The 22,276-nt window shown below is 35.4% G+C and overlaps 1 protein-coding gene across 2 annotated transcripts in view; it reads right to left on the bottom strand.

Annotated features, from left to right (window-relative positions):
* Positions 1-22,276, bottom strand: part of LOC134665825 (netrin receptor UNC5C-like) — a 65,528-nt gene that overhangs the window by 26,561 nt on the left and 16,691 nt on the right. For both annotated transcript variants that reach the window (XM_063522819.1, XM_063522820.1), the window contains exons 3-4: positions 13,458-14,027; positions 4,255-4,454 (exon numbers count right to left, since the gene is read on the bottom strand). In XM_063522819.1, the coding sequence (XP_063378889.1) occupies positions 4,255-4,454; positions 13,458-14,027 (770 nt within the window). The remainder of the gene's footprint in view (positions 1-4,254; positions 4,455-13,457; positions 14,028-22,276) is intronic.

Raw genomic sequence — 22,276 nt, 5'->3', positions numbered from 1 at the left:
AACGAATCAGGCTTTTCCTATTTTTCCTCTTAAAGGCTACAGAGAAATTCAATCGTAAACGTAAACTTTCGTAAAATTTCCATACATCCGCCATATCTGTCAAATTCTCCTTTCAATCAGATGCCCGCTGGGCTTGGTTCAAAGCGGACGCGTACCAGGATCTCCCAGTTTGACAGTTTGAAATTCATATCCGTATACGAATGATGATACCAGTGAAAAACTGTGTTCAAAATAAATAGGGTAAATAAATAACGTCACACGGAGATCTAGAGTCATAAAAATTTCGACATCTTTTTATTCACAAGTCATAATACTTAAAAAATATAACAAATTATTTAATAAAATATATGAATACAACCAAATCAGTGTAATTAGCTTCTTCCTAATTCACTTAAAATGAAAAAAGTTTGAAGATTTGTTATTTCTTATTGGAATAAATTTTCATTGTGCTGGTATTCATGTTACGTCATTTTAAAAACATATATGACATAATGTCAATATATTAGATAAACAATTTATCAACAAAATTCTTCACATTTTAGCCTAAGCAATATAAATTATTAAAATTTTATTTATGAAGACGGAGCAATGTTGTTCACATAATTTCAGCAATAAAATTCTTAGTTTCAACTAGTTCTGTTGCTATTCTAAGAGCTATCACGAGCTCTGAAAGTTAATTCAATGATATATCATCAAGAAATTGAAATCAAGACTCGACCTGCAGTCTCAGCGAGTTTTTGTGGCGATAGGCGATAGAAATAGACGATTTCTTATATCTTTAATAATAAAACTCCTAGTTTTAATTTGGTCTATGTCTACAAACCGCATACTTACCATCGCACACCACCACACTGTTAACTGACAGTTCGTAAACCTTATTACAAAAGGCATAAGGTCTACCGATGGACAGTTAAGAGCGTCGCCGTTTGTACCTATCTTAATACAAAAGTCAACAACGAAAATAAATAATTACCTAATACGTCACATACCTATGACATGACATGAACAAACAAGGAAAGCTATATATAAAAAGTGTTTTTTCTCTGTCTTCTCACAAAGGAAAGTTTGACAGTTTTAATTCCTCAAAGGAGGTCAGTAGTTAACACTAAACTCGAGACAGCACCTTTAAAAAAACATTAGGGGTCACTGACCTGTCCCAGTAAATTGAGGTAGTGTGCGTGAGCTGCGTTTGTGCGTGAAATGGGGTAATTTGACAGAATCTGAAAATTTACCCTCCTCTACGCCCTCTTAACGCATGACATCTAATAGTAAACATATTGTAGCTCCAACCATCAAGGAGCAAGTCACATGCTTCGCCACAGGAAACTTGTCATGTGTCAATATTAAAATAAATACAACTTTATTAATTACACGCGAAGGTTCAATTTTAAAAGTGTAGCATTTTCATGACCTAAATAAAACACGTGTAAGTTATACGACTTTTATATTTGCGGTTTTAATAAGCTGTAACGATAATTATTTATAGGCTATAAACGCTTTAATGACTATAAATTTTTTTTTAAAGAGCGTTATGAGATGACGAAAGTTTGCTTTTTGCTTTTTCTGCTACTTAATGCGTAATGGTAAAAACGTGTAAACGGTTATTTTGTATGATAAAATTGATAAAGAGAACGCGAACCTCATTTTGCACTTAATCATAAACTTTTTTATGAAAATAAACCCTGGCGCATAAACCATTAGACGCTGACTCTTCATTCTTTTTCATTCAAAATATACTGTTAGATCAAATAACAAAGTAAGTAAAATATTAAGTTGGTCTAGAAACTACTAACCGTTTATTATTATAGGTCTAACGGAAGCGAACTTAATAATACCGAGTAAGTTAAAACAGGAATATAAACATTACATTCTATGAACCAAATCTGCCCGACATAGTAACAAAACAACACAGACTTGCGTCATCTCAATTTGAATTGAACCTACATTAGGTACTGTAACAAAACTTTAAGAGAGTATGATGTCATATATGACCAATCCTACCAAAGAAGTATAAACAAACTAGAGATATTTGCTGTGGGCAAAATATATCAAGAAAACTGGATTATTTCCACGTTTAACCCACATTTTTGTTTGAAGAAACGTCACATTTGACACAGTAATATCTAATCCATATCGTTTTTAGATCTATTAATTGACGTATCTTAAAGTTCGAATCATGCCGCCAGTCTTAATAGTAAAATCAGTGTTTGATGAGAGGTGTAGGTATAAAATTCTTATTGGTTACGACAAATTAGTACTAGGTACATTTTATACCAGGAAATTGATTCCGTAAAACTAATCTACTCGTAATTTCAGGTACCGGAGCATATCGTCAATAACTTCAACGAGTACTAACCTAATTGGTGTCGGATAAGGCTAATTGAGCTCTATATAATAATTTATTACACGATTAACTAATTAGGCACACAGCACAGCGATTTTACATTCGTAATAAACGATTTCTACTTTATATTCCAATAATGACCCGTATTCTGAAAATATTTCACGGAACGAGTTAACAGCACAGTTTTATTTCTACAATTTGAATTTTGCCAAACTAGTGAACAATAAAAATGGCGCGCGGGAAACTTTTGTATTCAATAAAAATGTTACTCACGGTTGTCTGTCAGCGGAATTTTACGCGGATTGTGCACTAAATGCCTGACAAGCGGCAACTATTTGTTATTTATCCTTACATTTATCATTTCGACAGAATATCCTTGTATTTTACTACAAATAATAACATGGAACAATACGTAAATAATTTTCTCATAGAATTGTACCATTACTATATCTTAAATTGAAACAATAAAATAAAAACATAATTTTGAGACTTTAGTTGTGCACGTAACTGTCATAAGAAAATAATTTTTAAGTTATATTTATTCAAACAATAACACTATACATACTGTTAGCAGTTTTTAGCAAATCATTAAGGGAGGACATATTAACGTCTCAATTAAGACTGTCTTTCCAGTTTTTTCCTATTTTATTCATCGTTCTATAAGATAGTATGAAAAAAAAGCTTTGAATTGTTTCAAAACAGGTACCCGTTTTGGTCCAGAACACGTTTTTTAGGTAGGTACCTATTTAAATATTTTAAAAATCATAAAGTGAAGAAAATCGCCCCGAATCTTATTTGGCGTAAATATGTAGATAGTACTTTTATCAACATTAAGATAGACAGACATACCAGTTTTCAAATTACTTATCCAATGAAGCATTCCTTTCGTAGGTAGTTTTAACAAATTAATTACTTTCTTTATTTTGCACTCTAGTTACATTATAACTATCACAGCTCTGGTGCCCGATCAGAACTAACAAAAACTCAAGAGTGCTTACTTTAGCCGGGGTAGGTACCCGCCTTAGGCTCTTGCCTCCTATAATCACTGTAAAGTAATTTTTAAGTTCTCATTGAAACTAAAGGTCAAAATAACGGATTATCTATACAGTTATGCGAGACGATAAGGTTCTATCAAGATTAAGAGGCAAGTCGCTTTATCAATCATTTAATGGACCGGTAAAAAAATTAAAACGCGTGATAATCTTGACTAAAGATAATACCATTGTTGTTTCGTTACTTAAAAATAGTTACTTAATCTGAGAGTTTATCGTGTACAGTAAATTGAAGAGATAAACTGCATAGAAACTAGTTTGCAGGGAATCAAGTATCTCTGCAGCTTTACTATACATTGGATCACCGATTTGGTTTCTGTCTTCATAACCAAATGAATATCGGTATTAGTAAATGTCACTAAATGTCACCAGCACGATGGACTGACCAACTCAAAGGCGAGGAACCATCTCAGAAATTCTATGACGTGGTGAGGAAAGCGATGGACCGGAATCGATGGCGAGAGTGTGTTCGTGCCCGAACAAAACCCACCAACCACGATCATCAGTCATGATGGATGCGACCAAGAAGAGAAATGTCACTACACCTTATAAAACAAGTCCCTATCCGCGTCTGTCTGTTTGTGTGTCTGTATGTTCGCGATAAACTCATAGACTACTGAACGGATTTTCATGTGCTGTTCACCTATCAATAGAGTGATTCTTGAGGAAGGTTTAGGTGTATAATTTGTTAAGGTTTTGTGTAACCCGTGCGAAGCTGTTTACACGAAACCAAAAACGCCAAAAAACCTTCGCTCTCTCATCTGATTGATAGAGTCGAAAAGTGGTAGACCACTTTCTTGGCTGACCGTACATGTCATTCAACGATGCTTTAACGAACTGAATTTGTATTTGACTTACTTGTAACGTAGCCCTTGATATAACCAGATTGCCCTCAGCAGAAATCAGTACGTTGTGATCCTGCTGAAGAGGTGCCCCGTGCTTTAGCCATGACACCCGCGGGGTGGGCGCGGCTTGCGGGGGAGCGCAGCGGAGGGATACTGTGGAACCTGCTTCTACGGAAGCTGGTGTTGGAGACATCGTAAACACTTTCTTGAGATCTGTAAAAGAAAAAATCAATCACCACGACTGCTCTGACAAGAGTATCCGACTAAGAAGAAGAAGAAGAAAAGAAAAAAAAACGGTCACCCATCCAAGTACTGACCACTCCCGACGTTGCTTAACTTTGGTCAAAAATCACGTTTGTTGTATGGGAGCCCCACTTAAATATTTATTTTATTTTGTTTTTAGTAGGTATTTGTTGTTATAGCGGCAACAGAAATACATGATCTGTGAAAATTTCAACTGTCTAGCTATCACGGTTCGTGAGATACAGCCTGGTGACAGACGGACGGACGGTCGGACGGACGGACGGACGGACGGACAGCGAAGTCTTAGTAATAGGGTCCCGTTTTACCCTTTGGGTACGGAACCCTAAAAATGCATTTATTTGAGTCCACCCGGGAGCCGGGTATGTCCTTAACCCGTCGACTGCCTTGTCCCGTACACGTCACAGACAATTTGAACTTTAATTTACAATTTCAAGGTTATTAATTCAATACCAAATTTTTGACACGGGCGTTTGAGGGGTTAAACTACGTCCAAGACCACCGGTGGACGGGCAGCAGCGTCCCTCAAATTCGGTGTACTCGACTGCGATCGCCAACCCGCCTGCCAAGCGTGGCGATTATGGCATTCACCCCCCATCAAGGGGGAGGCCTATGTTCAGTATCAGTAGTGGACGTCTTATGGCTGAGATGATGATTTGAGTCCACAAATTCTGCCCTCCTAAGCCGAATAGCGCTATCTCAAAAAGAAATGAAACAAACCAGAGTTGTGACAGTTATAATTTATAATGTACCGTGTGCGAAATATAAATAGTGATTAATTTGTTAAAACTACGACATAAGAAAAAGACCGTAAATAAAATCTTGATTGCGACCTTAACGGTCCTTCCTTCATTTTCTAATAACCGATAAAATATGTATTAAGTGATTATTTGAACAAATACGATTAAAATGGAATTCTCCGTTATAGAAATTAAAGTATATTAAGTACCTAAGCAATACATTTTCTTTTGAGATAGCGCTATTTGGCTTAGCAGGGTAGAATTGCCGTTTATACTACTTATTTGTGTCGACTTTCTATTAACTATTGTACTTATTTGCTATAGACAAACTATAATGGATGAATGCCAATGATAAATATTACTGTGAATGTTTGGAAATTTCATGTTTGTCGTCCTCAAATATTATCATACACACGTTTGTTTAGGGAACATATTCGGCCAGGTTTATTATATGTGTAAATCAACATTTAGCTATATATTTGTTATTGTGTTTTGTTTCAATAGTTTCAATACCTTAGCTATGTGAATAAATAAAATAATTTGAATGTTTGGTTTACGAGATTATTTATTGGAATACGTTATAGTAGGTATGCCACGATACGTACTAGGAATCAAATTTGAATATCGCATTCTCAAACAAATATTTTTAAATCATGAATATATCTGAATCAGTTGAGAGAAATACAAAATACATTGAATGAAACTGATTTCAGTTAAACATTTTTGTGTGGTTAAATTAAGGCTTAAACGGGACAATATAATGGCATCGATTCCCATATCTCTCTTTAATTCGACATTCCATTGTTGCGTAACACCCGCATGCGAACTTCATACAAAAAATGAATGAGCTCATACAAACAAAACCCATGTCAATTACAATTTATCACGCACGCGTCGACTGGCCAATGTAATGTGATAATTGTTTAAGGAGTGACAGTTTTGTTATGCAACATAAGGGTTTGGACTAAACTATAAAGTTAATGAGACAAAAGCCCATATCACCCTTGAATGTTATTTGACATTTACTCCTTTATTCTCTGTCTTGCCAGGCGTGGCTCACTCCGCGATTTCGTCACTTTGCTACAGGTAGCTAAAAGTACATCCGTTCCACACCAATTTTGGTGGCTAGCCATAAGCCAAGCGCTGTCGCCACCTAACGGCCATATCTGTCCTGATCGTAACAGACGCGTTTTGTTGAAGAGTGAGTCTTCTGTATCTAGTACTATCATTTATTCTGTGGTATTGCCTTGCCTAGGTATAATATAATACTGTCTGTCTTTGGGTTACGCTACTTTAATAGACCGTAGTGGAACTATCAAATTCATGAATCTGAACTTATGTACAAACAAATATGTATTTAGGTTCTCGACAGTAGTGGTTAGTGTGATCCGGTTTCTTTACTATGCACAGTAACGGTCGTAAACCAATGTCCACGTCCATGGATTAAGGTGGAAATTGTATACTATTTAGTGACCTTTACTGTAGTAAACTCGTATCAGTTTCACGTCGATACTAGGAAACACTGAAACACTCTATGGGTCGTTTGTACTACCCATTGTAGCTGGGTTTTATAGACTGGCCTTTAATAGGTACCTACATAAAATACTCTGGAATCTCTCCTTGCAACAATCAAAATGAACGTGTCTATTTTATTCAGCTAAGTACTCACGGATCTCTAATTTTTTTGGTATTTAGTATAAACACTTGAGTTCGCTGTTAAAATTTTTAGGGTAAGTTGAGGCCGTGTAGTGACTACTATTCTATCACTTCCTGAGAATATAGTAGATTGTTAACCAAGGGTGGAAAGTGAACCATTTCACCCGAGATATTTCAATAGTTCGAGGGTGACATGGTTACTTTTACCCGAGGTAGCACTCTACTTTTCATTTCGACTATGAGGAAAGTTAAACACGAGAAATGTAGGTTTATTATTAGTAAGTTAAGTATAATTCTTTAAAACAAATTATTAACAGATATATAGGTAAACCACATGACTATAAGTCACTCGAACACTTGAAAATGTAAACGGCGCCAATTTCAGTCATGCGGAAGTTGATATGAGAGCTTATAATATGGCATATATTGCTGTTAGCCGTTGCTCGAACTAAAAATTAAAAAAAAAATACTTTCCACCCTACGGTGGGAAATGCAATTTTCCACCCGGTTATCAGCTTATCAAAGGTAAACTTTCCGAACAGGAGAGATGAAAAAGTTATTGTCTTATATAATGAAACGAAATCAAAACATTTGTTTCGGTCATGTTAAGTTTTGCCTTTGTTATATGGCTTTAATACTTATTTCCTATAAATTTTTACTGCATGTAATATTTATCAATAAGTACTTTTAAATATGTATATATGCACATACGTGATATTTATCATAACTACAAAATATCTTAGGAGAGTTGGTTAGTTTTTGGGTATTCTATTTTCGCTTGGTCCCCTAAATTGAGCCGTCCCCGAATATCTTCTCACATCAATCTTAATAAAAAGCGTAACAAGCCGGTCGATTACTTCGTTCCCGTCGTCGGCGATAATTGTCTTTCATTAAACAATTCAACAACAATTCAAAAGTGGTCACAATGTTGCCATTGAGGCAAATAATGTGGCCATCTTGGTCAAACCAATTTTGAGACAAGCGGCCCGATTCTTTAAGATACGTCAAATAATAAATCTAGAAACGATATGGATTAGATATTTCAGTGTCAAATGTGACGTTTCTTCAAACAAAAACGTCACTTTTGACACTAATCCATATCGTCTCTAGATCACTTAATTGACGTATCTTAAAGTTCGAATAGGGTAGAAGGTACGAAACGTGTATGTATATATTTTTAACAGCAATTTTTCTCCAGTAAAGGTACGTCGACACTCTCAATCAAAACTCCACCAATATATCACAGGAACTTACAATAACAAATCACGACACTCTCGGTTTCATAAGAACTAATGCCGGCTGCAAAACGAATACTGCGAACTGTGGAGCGGACCATAAATCTAGAGCGAACACGCTCCATTACTCGCTCGAGTACTAAGCTTGCGCGGCTATTTATTTCTGCTGTGAAAAGAGACGTATGTGTTGTTACGTTTCTTGACCTTTTAAGTCCTTTTACACGGGATCGGGCTACAGTGTTGAGGTACGGTAGCTTAAAACTATATTGTTAAATTAACAATAAAGTGTGAAGTGGCACTTTATATGGACGACTAAAGAGTTGCATCGTAGGAACGTAGGTACCTATACGAAATCTGAAATAAGTATTATTGAAATTGCATGTATTGTGTTCGGCGATCATGATAAATTCTTATTAGCATTTTTTCATTTGCTCGACAACATTTTATCTTTAATGACACTTAAAATACAAAAAGGTGAAATTTTTAACTTATAATTTCACCTATATAACAATATAACATTTTTATAATATTACACGAACTCTAAAATAAATTCTACCTCCCTTTAAATTTTAAGCCATCCGGTGATAGCCGTAAATGATAAGTGTAAGGTTAAACCAAACTTAAATTTACCGGTTTCTAAAATTGTAAGAAACTTTTCCACACACTAATTACATGAGATTTGTCAGATGTGGCGCTGTTTCCAACAGCAAATATAAGTTTGTCTGAACCTGTGAGTTCATGCGCCGTAAATTACGGACAACGTTCCATTTCCTCCACAAAATTCTGGAACAAAGGACTTAGAAGCTCTAGAAAAGGTTATAATAAAATAGATTTATTGTGTGGATAATACCTACTTACTTAAGTTTAAATTTTAACGTTGAAAGTCGAGATTTCGACAAGTGACTGGAACTAAAACACAAAACAAAGAAAAAACCGAGTTATTTATGTCCATTTCGGAATCAATTTGCTTTTAAATTTTAAAATGTTCCAATCAGAATATAAATGAACTAAAATAAAATTACGTACATCCGGATTGGTAAATCTTCGAGATCACAACAGTCATTTAGAAAACTAAATAGAAATGAATAGTAGTCAAACAGCTGTTGCTTAAATAGCTCCACATTAGGCCCACTATTAACTAACTCCTTAAACGAATTTAAATTTAAACACGTTTACTCAGCCATTAAAAAGGTAATGCATTACGTTCATTGCTGTAAATCTTAGGCAGGAGACGTAGAAGCGTCACTTAGAACACGTATTGTATTATCATTTATAGCAATGTCGCTAGAGAGTGTATTTTAAGCGGGGGAACAATTAAAACTGTCAAGTTGAGGATTTAGAGCTCCTGTATTAAAGTCAGTACATGCGTTGGTGTTGAGTGTTAGTCAAGTGAATTAGTTGATTTTATAATTATTCAGAGAATAATTCCTTATTGCCAAGTAAGTACTTGTACTTTAAAAGCACACTGGCCAAACATATTAAATTTATGTTGTTCCATTAATATAGGTTTTAACTTTTAAGATAGATTGTTATACATACACAAGTTACACAACACATAAAGGAGTTGTAAATACATTTCTGTATTGAAGGTGTCATAATATCGCTTTCAAGTTTGAGACTACATATATCACATAATACTCGTATGTTACCAATTAATTATGTAGAGTTTGCTCTTAATTAATAAAGAGAAATTGCCATTGTTTAAAGTAATATTACCGGCGGTATTGTTTTGAACTCTCTCGCAATTAGAGCAGTGTGAACGTTTCTGTTTATATTTAGGCGTTTATGAGTTGAACTAGATGTTTGCTTTCAGTTTTGTTTAACTTAACGCCTTTCAAAGGAATGTTTATGAACCTGACAGTTTTGTTTTCTTTTACATTTTTAATAATAAATGTCTCTGTAATCACTTGGAAAACCCTCCATATTGTTGAAATGCCATAATCTAGGTCGTAATTCTAATTCATAAACTTCATTAACCTTTTAACCGCCATAGAATTTTTCATCGACCGTGCTCGTGTCTCCGGCTATACGTTGTTACACGAAGTTCTGTCTTATTTGTAAGACTGCGACGTAATGAGCCCGATTTTGTATATCTTATATCACTCTACGGCTGTTAAAATAGGTATACACATTTTAGCTTCGTTTATCAAATATTAGTAAATAGTTACGAATAGTTTACCTATTATGCATTGACCAATGAATGAGACGGCCACACCAGTGTTGCCAACTTGGCATAAATGATGCCAGATCTGGCATATTTTCACTCGCTTTGGCACCAATGTTTTCCATTTAGCATCTGGCATATTTTTTAGCATAATTTATTCTAAGCCAAGTTTGCACCAACTTGGCAGCAACAATATGCGCCATCGCCTTATGTGGTTCATATTTTCATATGAATTTTGACTTTTGTGGACGGATGGACGTCGACGGTCTATATAAAGTTGGTCAAGCAGATCTTGTCAGTAGAAAAAGGCGGCAAATTTGAAAAATGTTTATGTTTTAAGTGTCTAATTTCAAGTGACATTTTAGCATTTTTTTAGCATACATATTTCAAAAATCTTTGGCATAATTTTGGCATAATCTAGACATTAGTCTAGCATTTATCCAAAATCCGAGTTGGCAACACTGGGCCACACAACTAATTTAATTCTGATAGGTTACTCTCAACCACGGATTACCTACCGCAAAGTCCTAAGGCATTGTGGTGGCTGCGGTAGCAGCGTCAATCATGTCAGCTAACAGAAAGGTACACATGCCACAATACAGTAATTTTCTGTGAAATTCAGTTTAAAAGTAACCCCTGATTTTGACTATAAATATAACTGATTCAATAGTATTTGTAATACTCAATAAGTCCTGTCCTATAATTCAATTATATTACCTTTACTGTCATTTCAATCGTGATATATAATCTTGTAGTAAAATTTCGCAACTCACATTTGATATTTGGTTCTTTAGCTGGTTTATAGCTTTGCAAATGGACTACCTACTTTCTATTTGACAATGTCCAATACCGGGTACAACTCGTGTGATTGCGGATCGTGTGGTTTACAGTTGTGGACCTTCATACTCTCTTATTAAGATTCATGTCTCTTTAGCAATGTTACGCCGATATTACTTTGCATAAGTTACCGGTAGAATAGGTATTGATCTGGGCTTATTGCCCAATCCTATTAGGGTCTCAAATCGAGTCCAACTGATCGAATAACGTGCTCTAATCGTGTAAAGAGCAAATAAAATCAATTTTAACACAGGCACTGTGCCAGCTACATCACTTCGGCATAACAATCATGTCAGAAATAAATTAAAACTTGATTCTTATTTTTGGTGTAGCTTGGTTACTTCAAAAATAATTAGACTGTATCGATATTGAACTTCTACCTTTTACTTTAATACCTAAGTACCTATAGAACGCAAAAGTGACATGTGTCTTTTACGTGCACCTATATATTTTATTATCGTAATAATTACTCACACAAAGATTTTGTACCATTATGTACTCTAGCAAATACATAAAGAATTTAAAAAAAAAGTATTATTTATGTAGGTAAGAGCTTTTTAAATAAAAAGTTAAATTGATAAATAATGTTTCTAAGCTTCAATCATCACATTGATGTTATAGTGATGGTTCTACCTCCATCTGTGGCTCGCGTTGCCCAAGAAGCAATAAATCCAACAAACTGCGCACCCGACGTTTATTTAATATGCACAGAAGATTTACCTCCGGGCATTGAATTAAATCGAGGCTGCCTTAATGGAAGTTATGAACAATAATATAAATGGTGCCATACGTCTTTGTAGAACAGAAATTTTGAAGGTGTACACAGGTAAACGATTGCAGAAGGTACGCTTATATTTATGAGGGTCAATTTAATGGAGTCCTAGGTATTAGATATAAAGCCAATTCACAGCTAGCTCCAAAATTACATTAAGTATTGTAGTTCGGGCAATTTTCCGCAACTCGACGACTTGCGCCTATTTTGCGTTACACGGACATATTATATAAGGGAATTAATACCATGTCATTCGATTAATTTTCTACTAATCTATCTCTAAGCGAATTGGAAGTTAGCAGTTTTTAAAGTTCCCAGGATCTATGTAGGTAATTGGTGTCAAAGTACGAATGGTTGATTAGAAATTCTGAGTAGAAGCTAACATCGTGCTTATCGTTTTAATTGGCGCTACAAGCTTAGGTCATATTTCCTTGAATTACCTTTACCTCTACTTCGTATCATGTTACCGGCTATGTTAGTTATAAAGTAATAAAATGATACTGGCATATTTTCTCTTTGCAGAGTTAACAAGCCAGTTAATACCTCTTTGCTTTTTTTAAATTGTATATAACTTTATGAAAACACAGACTAGTTTACTACATACACTAATTTGATGTAGTTGTCCGTCATTATTAATAATAGGTATTCTCGTAACACGGCAGACCTACTGACTCTATTTCAATTGTAGAACATTTTTTTAATATTATATTGTAAGTCAGAATTCCGAGGCTCTCAAAGAAATTTGTAATTTAGCAACAATTTGATGTTTCCATGATTGGTATACAAACCGATTATTACGGATCTTACCTTATTCTTTATGATTTATTTGCTGGGTGGTAAATTAATTTATAAGGTTCTGAGGGGCCTTTGTGTTAAGAAGATTAAAAAAATGTAGTATCTACTACAGTGAATTACCAATCCACGTATGGCCCTGTAAAATGTTATTAGGTAGTAATTTCATCATAAAGATATAAATAGTAAATAAATTAAAACTAATATCTTGACGTAATTGCCTCTACCCATACATGCAAATACAATTTGTGTTTTATCCAAGGAACTAAGGGGTCAGCTTGTCATTTTAATAAAATGCATCTCCTACAAAATACGAAAGTTAAAAAGTATCTTCTCGTTTCTGAACCGGGGTTCAAACGTTGACCGGGTTAGTTCTAAAAGCGTCGCGGAAACTCTCAAATTATGAGTTTTGATGAAACGTTGCGCCATGGCCGGATATAGAAGCTGCGTTATGATTGCATCGACGTGTTTATTGTCGTTGTAAACATATCAAATTGATATTATCAATGTGACTATCGTTTGAGATTAATTGACGAATCTTTTATTTAGTGTTAATATAACGGGAAGGAACACGTTTGGTGTCTCAAGTTTGAAATGTTTCAGGAAAACGGAAATCTTGTTTCTTAACTCATACCGGTAAATAATTGTATCGGCTACATTAGCGTAGCACAACCAGCAGATAAGTTTAACAGACTTAGGGCAGAACAGGCAGGTCAAATATGTTCACTGTTCAGGTAAATGTTATTTGCAAATACTTACATGCCAATTCTACAACGGCCGGCTGACTCTTGATATCCCCGCGGCTACTCCACGCATAGCATGTACAAATAAAACGATCATCACCGAAATACTCTTCCAACTGATCTCTTGTTACATTGCATTCCGCCTCGACAATTCTGACTCCAGTTTGCGGATCCACAAACTCGAACTGCGTGCTAGCAACCGACCTAACTTCATTGCACTTAAAGTATACTTGGAGGGCATTCGCTGCCCGACATCTTAAAGTAGCTGGTTTATTTCTGACAACGAATGAATGTGAAGGTTCTAGTAGGAACATCGGGAGATCATCGGTGGAGCTTTGCAGTAAATGGTCTCCTGACAAACTAGGTAATTCGTCATCTTCACGTTTGTCGTGATCGTCCTCTTTATATGGTTCGCCATCGTAGTCTTCTTCTAAGTAGTCTCTGTGGTGTGGAGGTGGGTGATTCTTTTCTGAGTTATAGGGGTCTAATGCTTCTACTCCAGCCGGATGGGCATATTCGGGGCGTAGAGGAATGGGTGGCGTTGGCGCGGATGTAGTTTCATCTGGCTTCGGCGTGCTGGAAGCATCTGGAACAAGAGAGTTCTTGGTTATAATTTTGTGTTAGACTCAACTTTTACCGAACTAAACCCTTTAGCCGTTAGCGTCATAATTCTTAACCTTGTTTAGTTTTGAGTAATGAGTAAGATAATAAAAACAACCTAAAAGTAGCCATCGATTCCATGTTTATTTGTTGATGATTATATTTTCCGTAAAAAAAGTTAAAATAAAAACTACAATTGACATGTAAAATGAAGAGTCCTCGAATATCTAATAATAAAGCAAAATTAAAGTGAAACTGATGACTAATGATCACAGGGAAACCGTATCAAATAGTTAATAGCGTTCTAATTACAGTTTCTAATTTATAATCAACGTCAGCTATATAAACGGCAACTGTCATAATAACACGCTCCCTTGCGGCATCGATTTCTACGCACCTGGTGTCACAGCTCACTCCTATTTACATGCGAAACGTAGATATTTGGATACTATACACCCTACTTTACAAAGCGGTCACGCGCCAACAAGATTTGGATCTTAAGCCTTACAAGCTTGGGCTTCAATTTAATTGACGTGAAGTTATTTCCCCGAGCATTTCGCTTAGAAATCGCTATCAGCACATCAGTGTATGTTACTTTCCGTTGACATTTGTACGTCTGTTTGTAGACGAAAATAACGCAAAGTGTGGATAACTTAATTAGTTTCACTTCCGTTCGGCTTATTTCTATTTCCGTTTTAGTGGGGCTGTTTCCTTTTCGGATTTTCCTTTATTTTTAATGAGATTAATATTTAAGCCTCCTATTTTAAAATTTCATGGCATTTTGCGGATCTGGCCCGCTTCACAATTACGTTTCTTTGACTTGTCTTGACAATTGATAATAAACTCAGAATCATTAGGAACCTCTGATCTCTCTCGACTTTCAGCCTAGATTAACTACTGACTTGATGTAATCAATTATAATATTTCTGTTTTTGTGGTGTTGGTAAAGACTTCTTTATTTTAAGTTTCCTCTATTAGGTATGTGGCAGGTTAAGTACCTAGTGTTACATAAAACGGTATTATACATCAAGTTCATTAAAACTCGTAAAACATTCTTAAACTGTAAACTGTAATTAAAAATTTCGAAAACATTTGTTTAGAATTTTAAAAAGTTTGTAGAATCACTTGATTGTGCAACCGGCACGTCAACTTAAATTGGTTTTAACTTTTGATTACCAACAGGTCTGATCGCTTCTCGCCTCCGATTCTAACGGGGCGTTATCACAGATTTTTAATTAATAATGCTGACTCTGATTCAAAATAAAGGGCTCGCTGTTGATTGATTCAAGCACGTTGTCCCAAGTATTTTTGGACCTGACAAGTTTAATTTTGAATTTAATAAATTGAAATTAGAAATATTTTGATAGAAGTCGAGACTCGAGAGAAAAGTTAGTTGAGGCACAGAATAAATAATAGTACTAGGTACAGAAGACTCACTCTCTAACAAAACGCGTCTATTACGATCAGCACAGATATGGCCGCTAGGTGGCGACAGCGCCACGCGCGGCTTATGGCAAACCCCAAAATTGGGGTCGAACGGATGCACTTTTAGCTACCTGTAGCAAAGCGACGAAATCGCGGAGTGAGCCACGCCTGGTTGAGGCAAGACTTTATCAAGCTATTCGGGCTATTTAGGGTCCTTAAAAGGGACTTTAATCGGCAACCGAGAATAGTAGCTGGCAGGGCCCTCGGCTACTAAGTGTAATAGCTACACTAACTGGCCAGATCACCTGTTCGAAGAAGCCAATAGGTACTTAATCGTACCAGTCAGCTTCTATATGCTGGCGCCTAAGGATTGATCATGCATCATGTTTTGTAAGTAATGAGATATTCACCGATTTACTACGAGGTGTTACACACCAGCTCGGAAAGGCTTACTTTGCACTTCAAAAACTGATAGCAAAGTTGCATTTTATTCACATGTGAGGCAAAGTAATCAAATGCAAATTTTGAGTTGTTTTCTTATGTTTGCTGGTAGAATTGACTTTTAAATGATGATTTTGGATGATAAATATTTAATAACATTCATTTGCATTTGTTTTGGTTTGATATTTTACATTTAATATTTGCTTCGGGTTGGTGTGGTGAAAAATTTTGTGTTTCACTCGGAGGCAAATTTTGTTTAACCCTCGTGCTTTGAAACCCTCGCAACGCTCAAGATTCCATTATTCGAACCACTCGCTACGCTCGTGGTTCAATTTTGGAATCTTTCGCTTGCTCGGGTATCAATATTAGCACGAGCGGTTAAACAACAACTTTGCCCCCTTGTAAAACAAATAACTATTGAACATTAAGTCATTAATTTTAATGAGCAAAATGTCAATGTCCTGGTTCCAGCACCGGCCTATTCGATTTAATTCAATACAGGTGAAAATTTAAAGTACCTTTATAAGCTATTGTAGTTCTATTTGTGTGACATGACTTTCGATTGTAATACTTCTAGACAAAATACGCATAATGAGTACCTACTCGTAAAGAACCAGCTGCAAAACAGAAATAATATATAAAAGGTACATACACATGTACCTATTTGATTATATGCAGTTGCTTGCAACGACAATACCTATATCTAAAGCGGCATTACTTTTGAAACTTTGAACCAATACCGTACCGGTCAATACTAATACACAACAGTAATGAGTAGGTACATTCCTAAACGTGCTCTTGAAAAAACTAGAACATCTTCCAAAGCTCATTCAAACTGAATTCCGAGCAAGAGTACCAAAGTTTCTTCAATTAACACCAGTATCGTTGTTTCGTAATTCAGGTCGTGTTCCCGTAATGAGTGCATGCGCACACGCTTCGTTAGAGGCCTTTTTCGGCGCGGTATCAATCACGCTTCGGTCGTCACGACCGATAAACAAAGGTAGTTTTTTTGTTTTTGTACGCTCGAAAAGTCACACGGTTAAAGATGTTAGTATATTTGTATAGATACGAGTCAATACGATTTACGTCAATATGCAAGCGATGGGCATACATGGGCACATATATTATTATATAATTAAATAGCCAAATATTTATAAAAAAATATTTTCCTATCCTATATCGCGGATAAGCTGTGTTTTTTTTATGAAATAGGAGGCAAACGAGCAGACGGATCACCTGATGGTAAGCGATTACCGCCGCCCATGGACACACGCAACACCAGAAGAGTAGGGCGGGCAGCTTCTTAAAAACCGAAAACTTACTTAAGCGTCCTATGATAAAAATACTCGTTTTTATTGCTCCCAATGTATTGTTTTGTAGTACTTATGTACCCACCTCTTTTAATTATTTGTATGCACAGTTGAAATAAATAAATATTTTATTGAATTGGCCGCCACATAATGACAATAAAAAATACCACTACCTGCAGCTGTAATTTAATTAAAATGCGGTTGCGTTCGCGCGTTAAACTCGCCAAGCCGCAATTATTTGGTTTTAATTCGTTTATCTGAATTTTAGTATATGAACTTAGTTATTGACATTGATACTCTTGAGCAGTGGGCGACAAAGAACTGATATGATGATGATGATGATGACTGATACTCTTACTGAAAGTTTCTTAATGTGGTAAGAACAAATCTTTATTCGTTTTAGCTATTTCTTGTTTTTATAACTAACATGACAAGAAGGTACCAAATATTAAAATAAGGTTTTCACCACACCAGCTCGGAAAGGCTTACTTTGCACTTCAAAAACTGATAGCAAAGTTGCATTTTATTCACATGTGAGGCAAAGTAATCAAATGCAAATTTTGAGTTGTTTTCTTATGTTTGCTGGTAGAATGGACTTTTAAATGATGATTTTGGATGATAAATATTTAATAACATTCATTTGAATTTGATTTTGTTGATATTTTACATTTAATATTTGCTTCGGGTTGGTGTGGTGAAAATTGTTGTGTTTCACTCGGGAGCAAATTTTGTTTAACCCTCGTGCTTTGAAATCCTCGCAACGCTCAAGATTCCATTTTTAGAACCACTCGCTACGCTCGTGGTACAATTTTGGAATCTCTCGCTTGCTCGGGTATCAATATTAGCACGAGCGGTTAAACAACAACTTTGCCCCCTTGTAAAACAAATAACTATTTATAGTAGGTACAGTTAAAATCATATCAGCATGAATTTTAATTTGGGATTTCTTACCTAATCGAAAATGTATGTAAGTTGGTACGTATATAAAACCGCCAATTGCCTCTAACCGCTTCGTTCTACGTTGAGGATAAACCACAGATTAGACCACCAGCTGAGACCAAGGAGCTTGTGCGTAATTTAACAAACAGCCACTAAATAAAGGAAATGTTCATTTGGACGGTGTTTAGCAAAAATGAGTCATCCCCCATCCATTTTGCAATAAAATGTAAACTTTAACTCAATTTTTTGAGTTGATATCTTATTGAAAAATTAATGTGGGTTGACACATTATTGCTTATCAGCATCCATTTAACTGTTAGATTTTAATCATAATCATAATCATTTATTTATTTCTTGAATGCGGTACAATAAAGATGTAAAATACAATTTCTGAACAGCACATCCTGCCTGAATAGGTATAGAAATATTGAATATTACCTAAAACTGACTAGATTCTTATGACCTACCTACCAATGCAGCATGCAAAAATAATACAGTCACGATATTTAAATACTACATTATACTATAAAATATGCGGCATATAGTTTAAACGTTGTAAGTAGAGAGAAGTTTCTTACGTAAAGCCAAATGTCATATACGAAGGAGAAAATGATCAAAGCCTTCAGTGTCCAGTCAGTGTGTATGTCAGTTTCTTACGTTTTAGCATAGAGAAATATAGTAAGACAAGAGAGCTCACTCCATACATCAGTTTTGGTAACAATAATATTAGTATTTTCATAGTCGACATCTAAATAGCATCGAGTAGCGGAATTATCAGTACTTTAAGTAGTAGTAGACAGTACGTCAAGTGACAATAGATGTAGCACTGACCAGAAAATCTTATGTTGTTGAGCATTTGCTTGGTACCAAAACTGATGTATGGAGTGAGCTCTCTTGTCTTACTGTATTTCTCTATGGTTACGTATACTGTACGCCAAAACGTGTCTACCGATGTCACGACTCTTTTGTAAATTGTAAGTAGTTGAGTGTTCTGCATATGTAGGTAGTGCTAATAGAATGGTGCAGGATGGGTTTAAATGTATGGGTACCGGTAAAACATTGTCACTAAAGCGACACATATTAACTAAAAATCAACAAATACACGACGGCGACTTATTTTAGTGGACATTTTCTATGATCTTATATTTGACAATTATGAATTGACCCTTACACTTACATATGTGAAGCTAAAACATACCGTTTAAGCATTAACTTCATACATATATTATATCTAAGGGTCAAACTGTCAAATATATGATCTTAGGTCGCGCCAACAATGACAATAATTCAGCTTGCTGCTGTCAGATTGACAGACGGACTGCAGAGGCTTAGTAATAGGGTTTTATTTATCACCCTGCGGGTTCGGAACCCTGAAAACGGCTCTCGCTTACGTAAATTCGTTTGTCAAAATGTACAAAATCAAATCTAATAACATTTGAAGCCTCTTTATTTGCATTGACATCTTGTATACCCATGCATCGCACTTTACCTCTGCCTTTGGCTTTCAAGAAAAAAAAAAATTATTTATTTTCATCATCATCATCATCTCAGCCATAAGACGTCCACTGCTGAACATAGGCCTCCCCCTTGTTATGGGGGGTGAATTCCATAATCGTCACGCTTGGCAGGCGGGTTGGCGATCGCAGTCGAGTACACCGAATTTGAGGGACGCTGCTGCCCGTCCACCGGTGGTCTTGGACGTAGTTTAAGGACATACCCGGGTCCCTTATTATATATTATTTATTTTAACATAATGCAATTCCAAGTTGCCTACTCGGCAAATTTATTCTCCATCTATTACTAAGCGGCATCGCGGAGTAAGAGAGACAGAAATTGCATTCCCAGACAAACATAGGAGGTACTATTTCCGTAAGCAGGCTAACCCCCTTATCTATAAAACTTTACTGGCCTGTACGGTATGATGGTCGTCCTTGTCTATGTGACAGCGTGATAAAAAGGGGTCGTCACTTTCTATCCCACAATGTTAAAAAGTGACAGTTATTTTATCACGTGGATAAAGATGGATAAAGCCATCCATAATACGCTGACTGATTTAGTTAAAATACGTTTTATCCCTTTCTTACACATACGTAAGACAAATGACAGATAAAGACAAACGATTATTAGCTAATTGAGGTTTGTAGCGCGTTTATGAATAAGGGGGGGGGGGGTCCATATTAGGTCGCATAATAATTGATTGTCATAATGTAATGTTACGCATAAAAACTCATTTCGCATAATTGTTATTGTGCTGGAAATATTAACATTTCTGAAAAATTATAACACAAACCTAACCTAACCTACCCTATTCTACGATTTCTACGCAACCTATGCAAAATATTTTCGAAAATACTTTCTGTTTCAGCTGGTGAAAAAATATGCGAAAAAAGATTTATGCGTAACATTACATTATGACAATCAATTATTATGCGATGAGATAGAATCCCATAAGGGGTTAAGTCTCTTTATTCGTAGGTACCTACCTTCGTTTCCATATTGTGTCATTTTAAATTTTGACACAATTGAACAATAATAGAAGCCTTTTTCTTATGTAAACACTTATGTTCTGTTGTTGATATTTATATTAATAATTGTTACATCCATTGAGCGTAACATTACAATATTAAGTAATCATAATATGAACTAATATTTACATTATTGGTCCAAACAATCACAACATCTAAATACTCATAAGGCTATATTTTGTCCAATGAAAACATCGGTATTTCCGCCGACAAAAACAGTTGAATGATTCTAAACTAAAATATTTTCTTAGTTTAAAATACCACACGCTGAAGAAAATTAATGTAAATGGAGAAATTCCTTATCGCCACGACAGAGGTGAAGTATGTTTCGTCTGATGAATGGCCGAATTCTACTAATGAGTAGTGCTGTGATAAATATCGATACTTTCACGAGCTATGTAGAAAAGGAAGAGCATATTAATTTATTATTAATGGTAGGTAGGTTTTATTCAACATTATTTATTCTAATAGGTGTATTTTTTTCTGATTCGTTGATAATTTAAAGTGGGGATTCAAACGAAACAGAACTTAAAAGTACTTTGACTACTACGATATAACTGTATTCCTATATGACTATTGTATACCTAGTATACCTACTATATTAAATAGTTGTAAATGAGAGGGTTTTTTTTTTGGAAATAAAACAGGCACAGCACAGAATGCCTGCTTTGTTTAGATACTAAATTATTTCGATTACAAGGGAGCTCCCATCTCCCAATTATGATTAACAAGGTTTAACTCTGAAGTCAAAAAAAGATGCGCTATTTTAAATTCACGTCCGTCGATACTTTAAAACGTAACATCACTACTAAAAACAAACTTGAATTGGCGTCATCCCGTACTTAGCTTTAAAAGGGACCGCTGTCATTCTGGCGGCCATTGGAATAATTAATCCAATCGATTCTATTTAGTGCATTTGTACTAGATAGTGCTTAATCAATGTCCTTTACGACGGGGCTAGGATTGTAGTTGTTTTTGCTGGAGAAGTTACGAGCCATGGAGTACAAAGTAATGTTAAACGCTTTTTAAAGGACAATTTATTAGACTCGTTCAGGTTTAATGTGTAGTTTAAGGCATATGTAAGCCTCTACCTACCTACTAAGTCGATTATGTCTATAATTAGAAAGATGCATGGTTGATAAATTCGCCTGGAAATGCATGATTTTGAAGGGTGACCCAGAAAAATAACCGTAGGTACGAATGACAACAAGTTGATTAACCCATTACAAATATCGGTATTCTTTGGACGACATCACTACAGTATTATTTATTTATATTAAGCATGTAACTGTTTGCTACATATGTAGAATATAATACTCATGTACTATTATGACAATCAATATGTAAGTGACCTATTTGTAATGTATTAACTATGAGTTTCAATCTGATTATTGAATATGATAAAAACATAACAACACAAGGGAGAACATTGTGAATAATAGTCATAATAAAAACACACTTATTCAAACACATGTAATACGCTTACATCACTTCCTTATCAGTGCACTAAAACATATGCACCCACTAAGTGACCCTTTAACTGTTTAATGATAAAAAGTACAGTCGAGTTCAATTGCATTTAAACATAGAAAATA

Source organism: Cydia fagiglandana, chromosome 7, assembly GCF_963556715.1.
Source record: "Cydia fagiglandana chromosome 7, ilCydFagi1.1, whole genome shotgun sequence".
NCBI classification, from domain to species: Eukaryota; Metazoa; Arthropoda; class Insecta; order Lepidoptera; family Tortricidae; genus Cydia; species Cydia fagiglandana.
The sequence above is the reverse complement of the archived record's forward strand: the minus strand, read 5'-3'. Positions and strand labels throughout refer to the sequence as shown.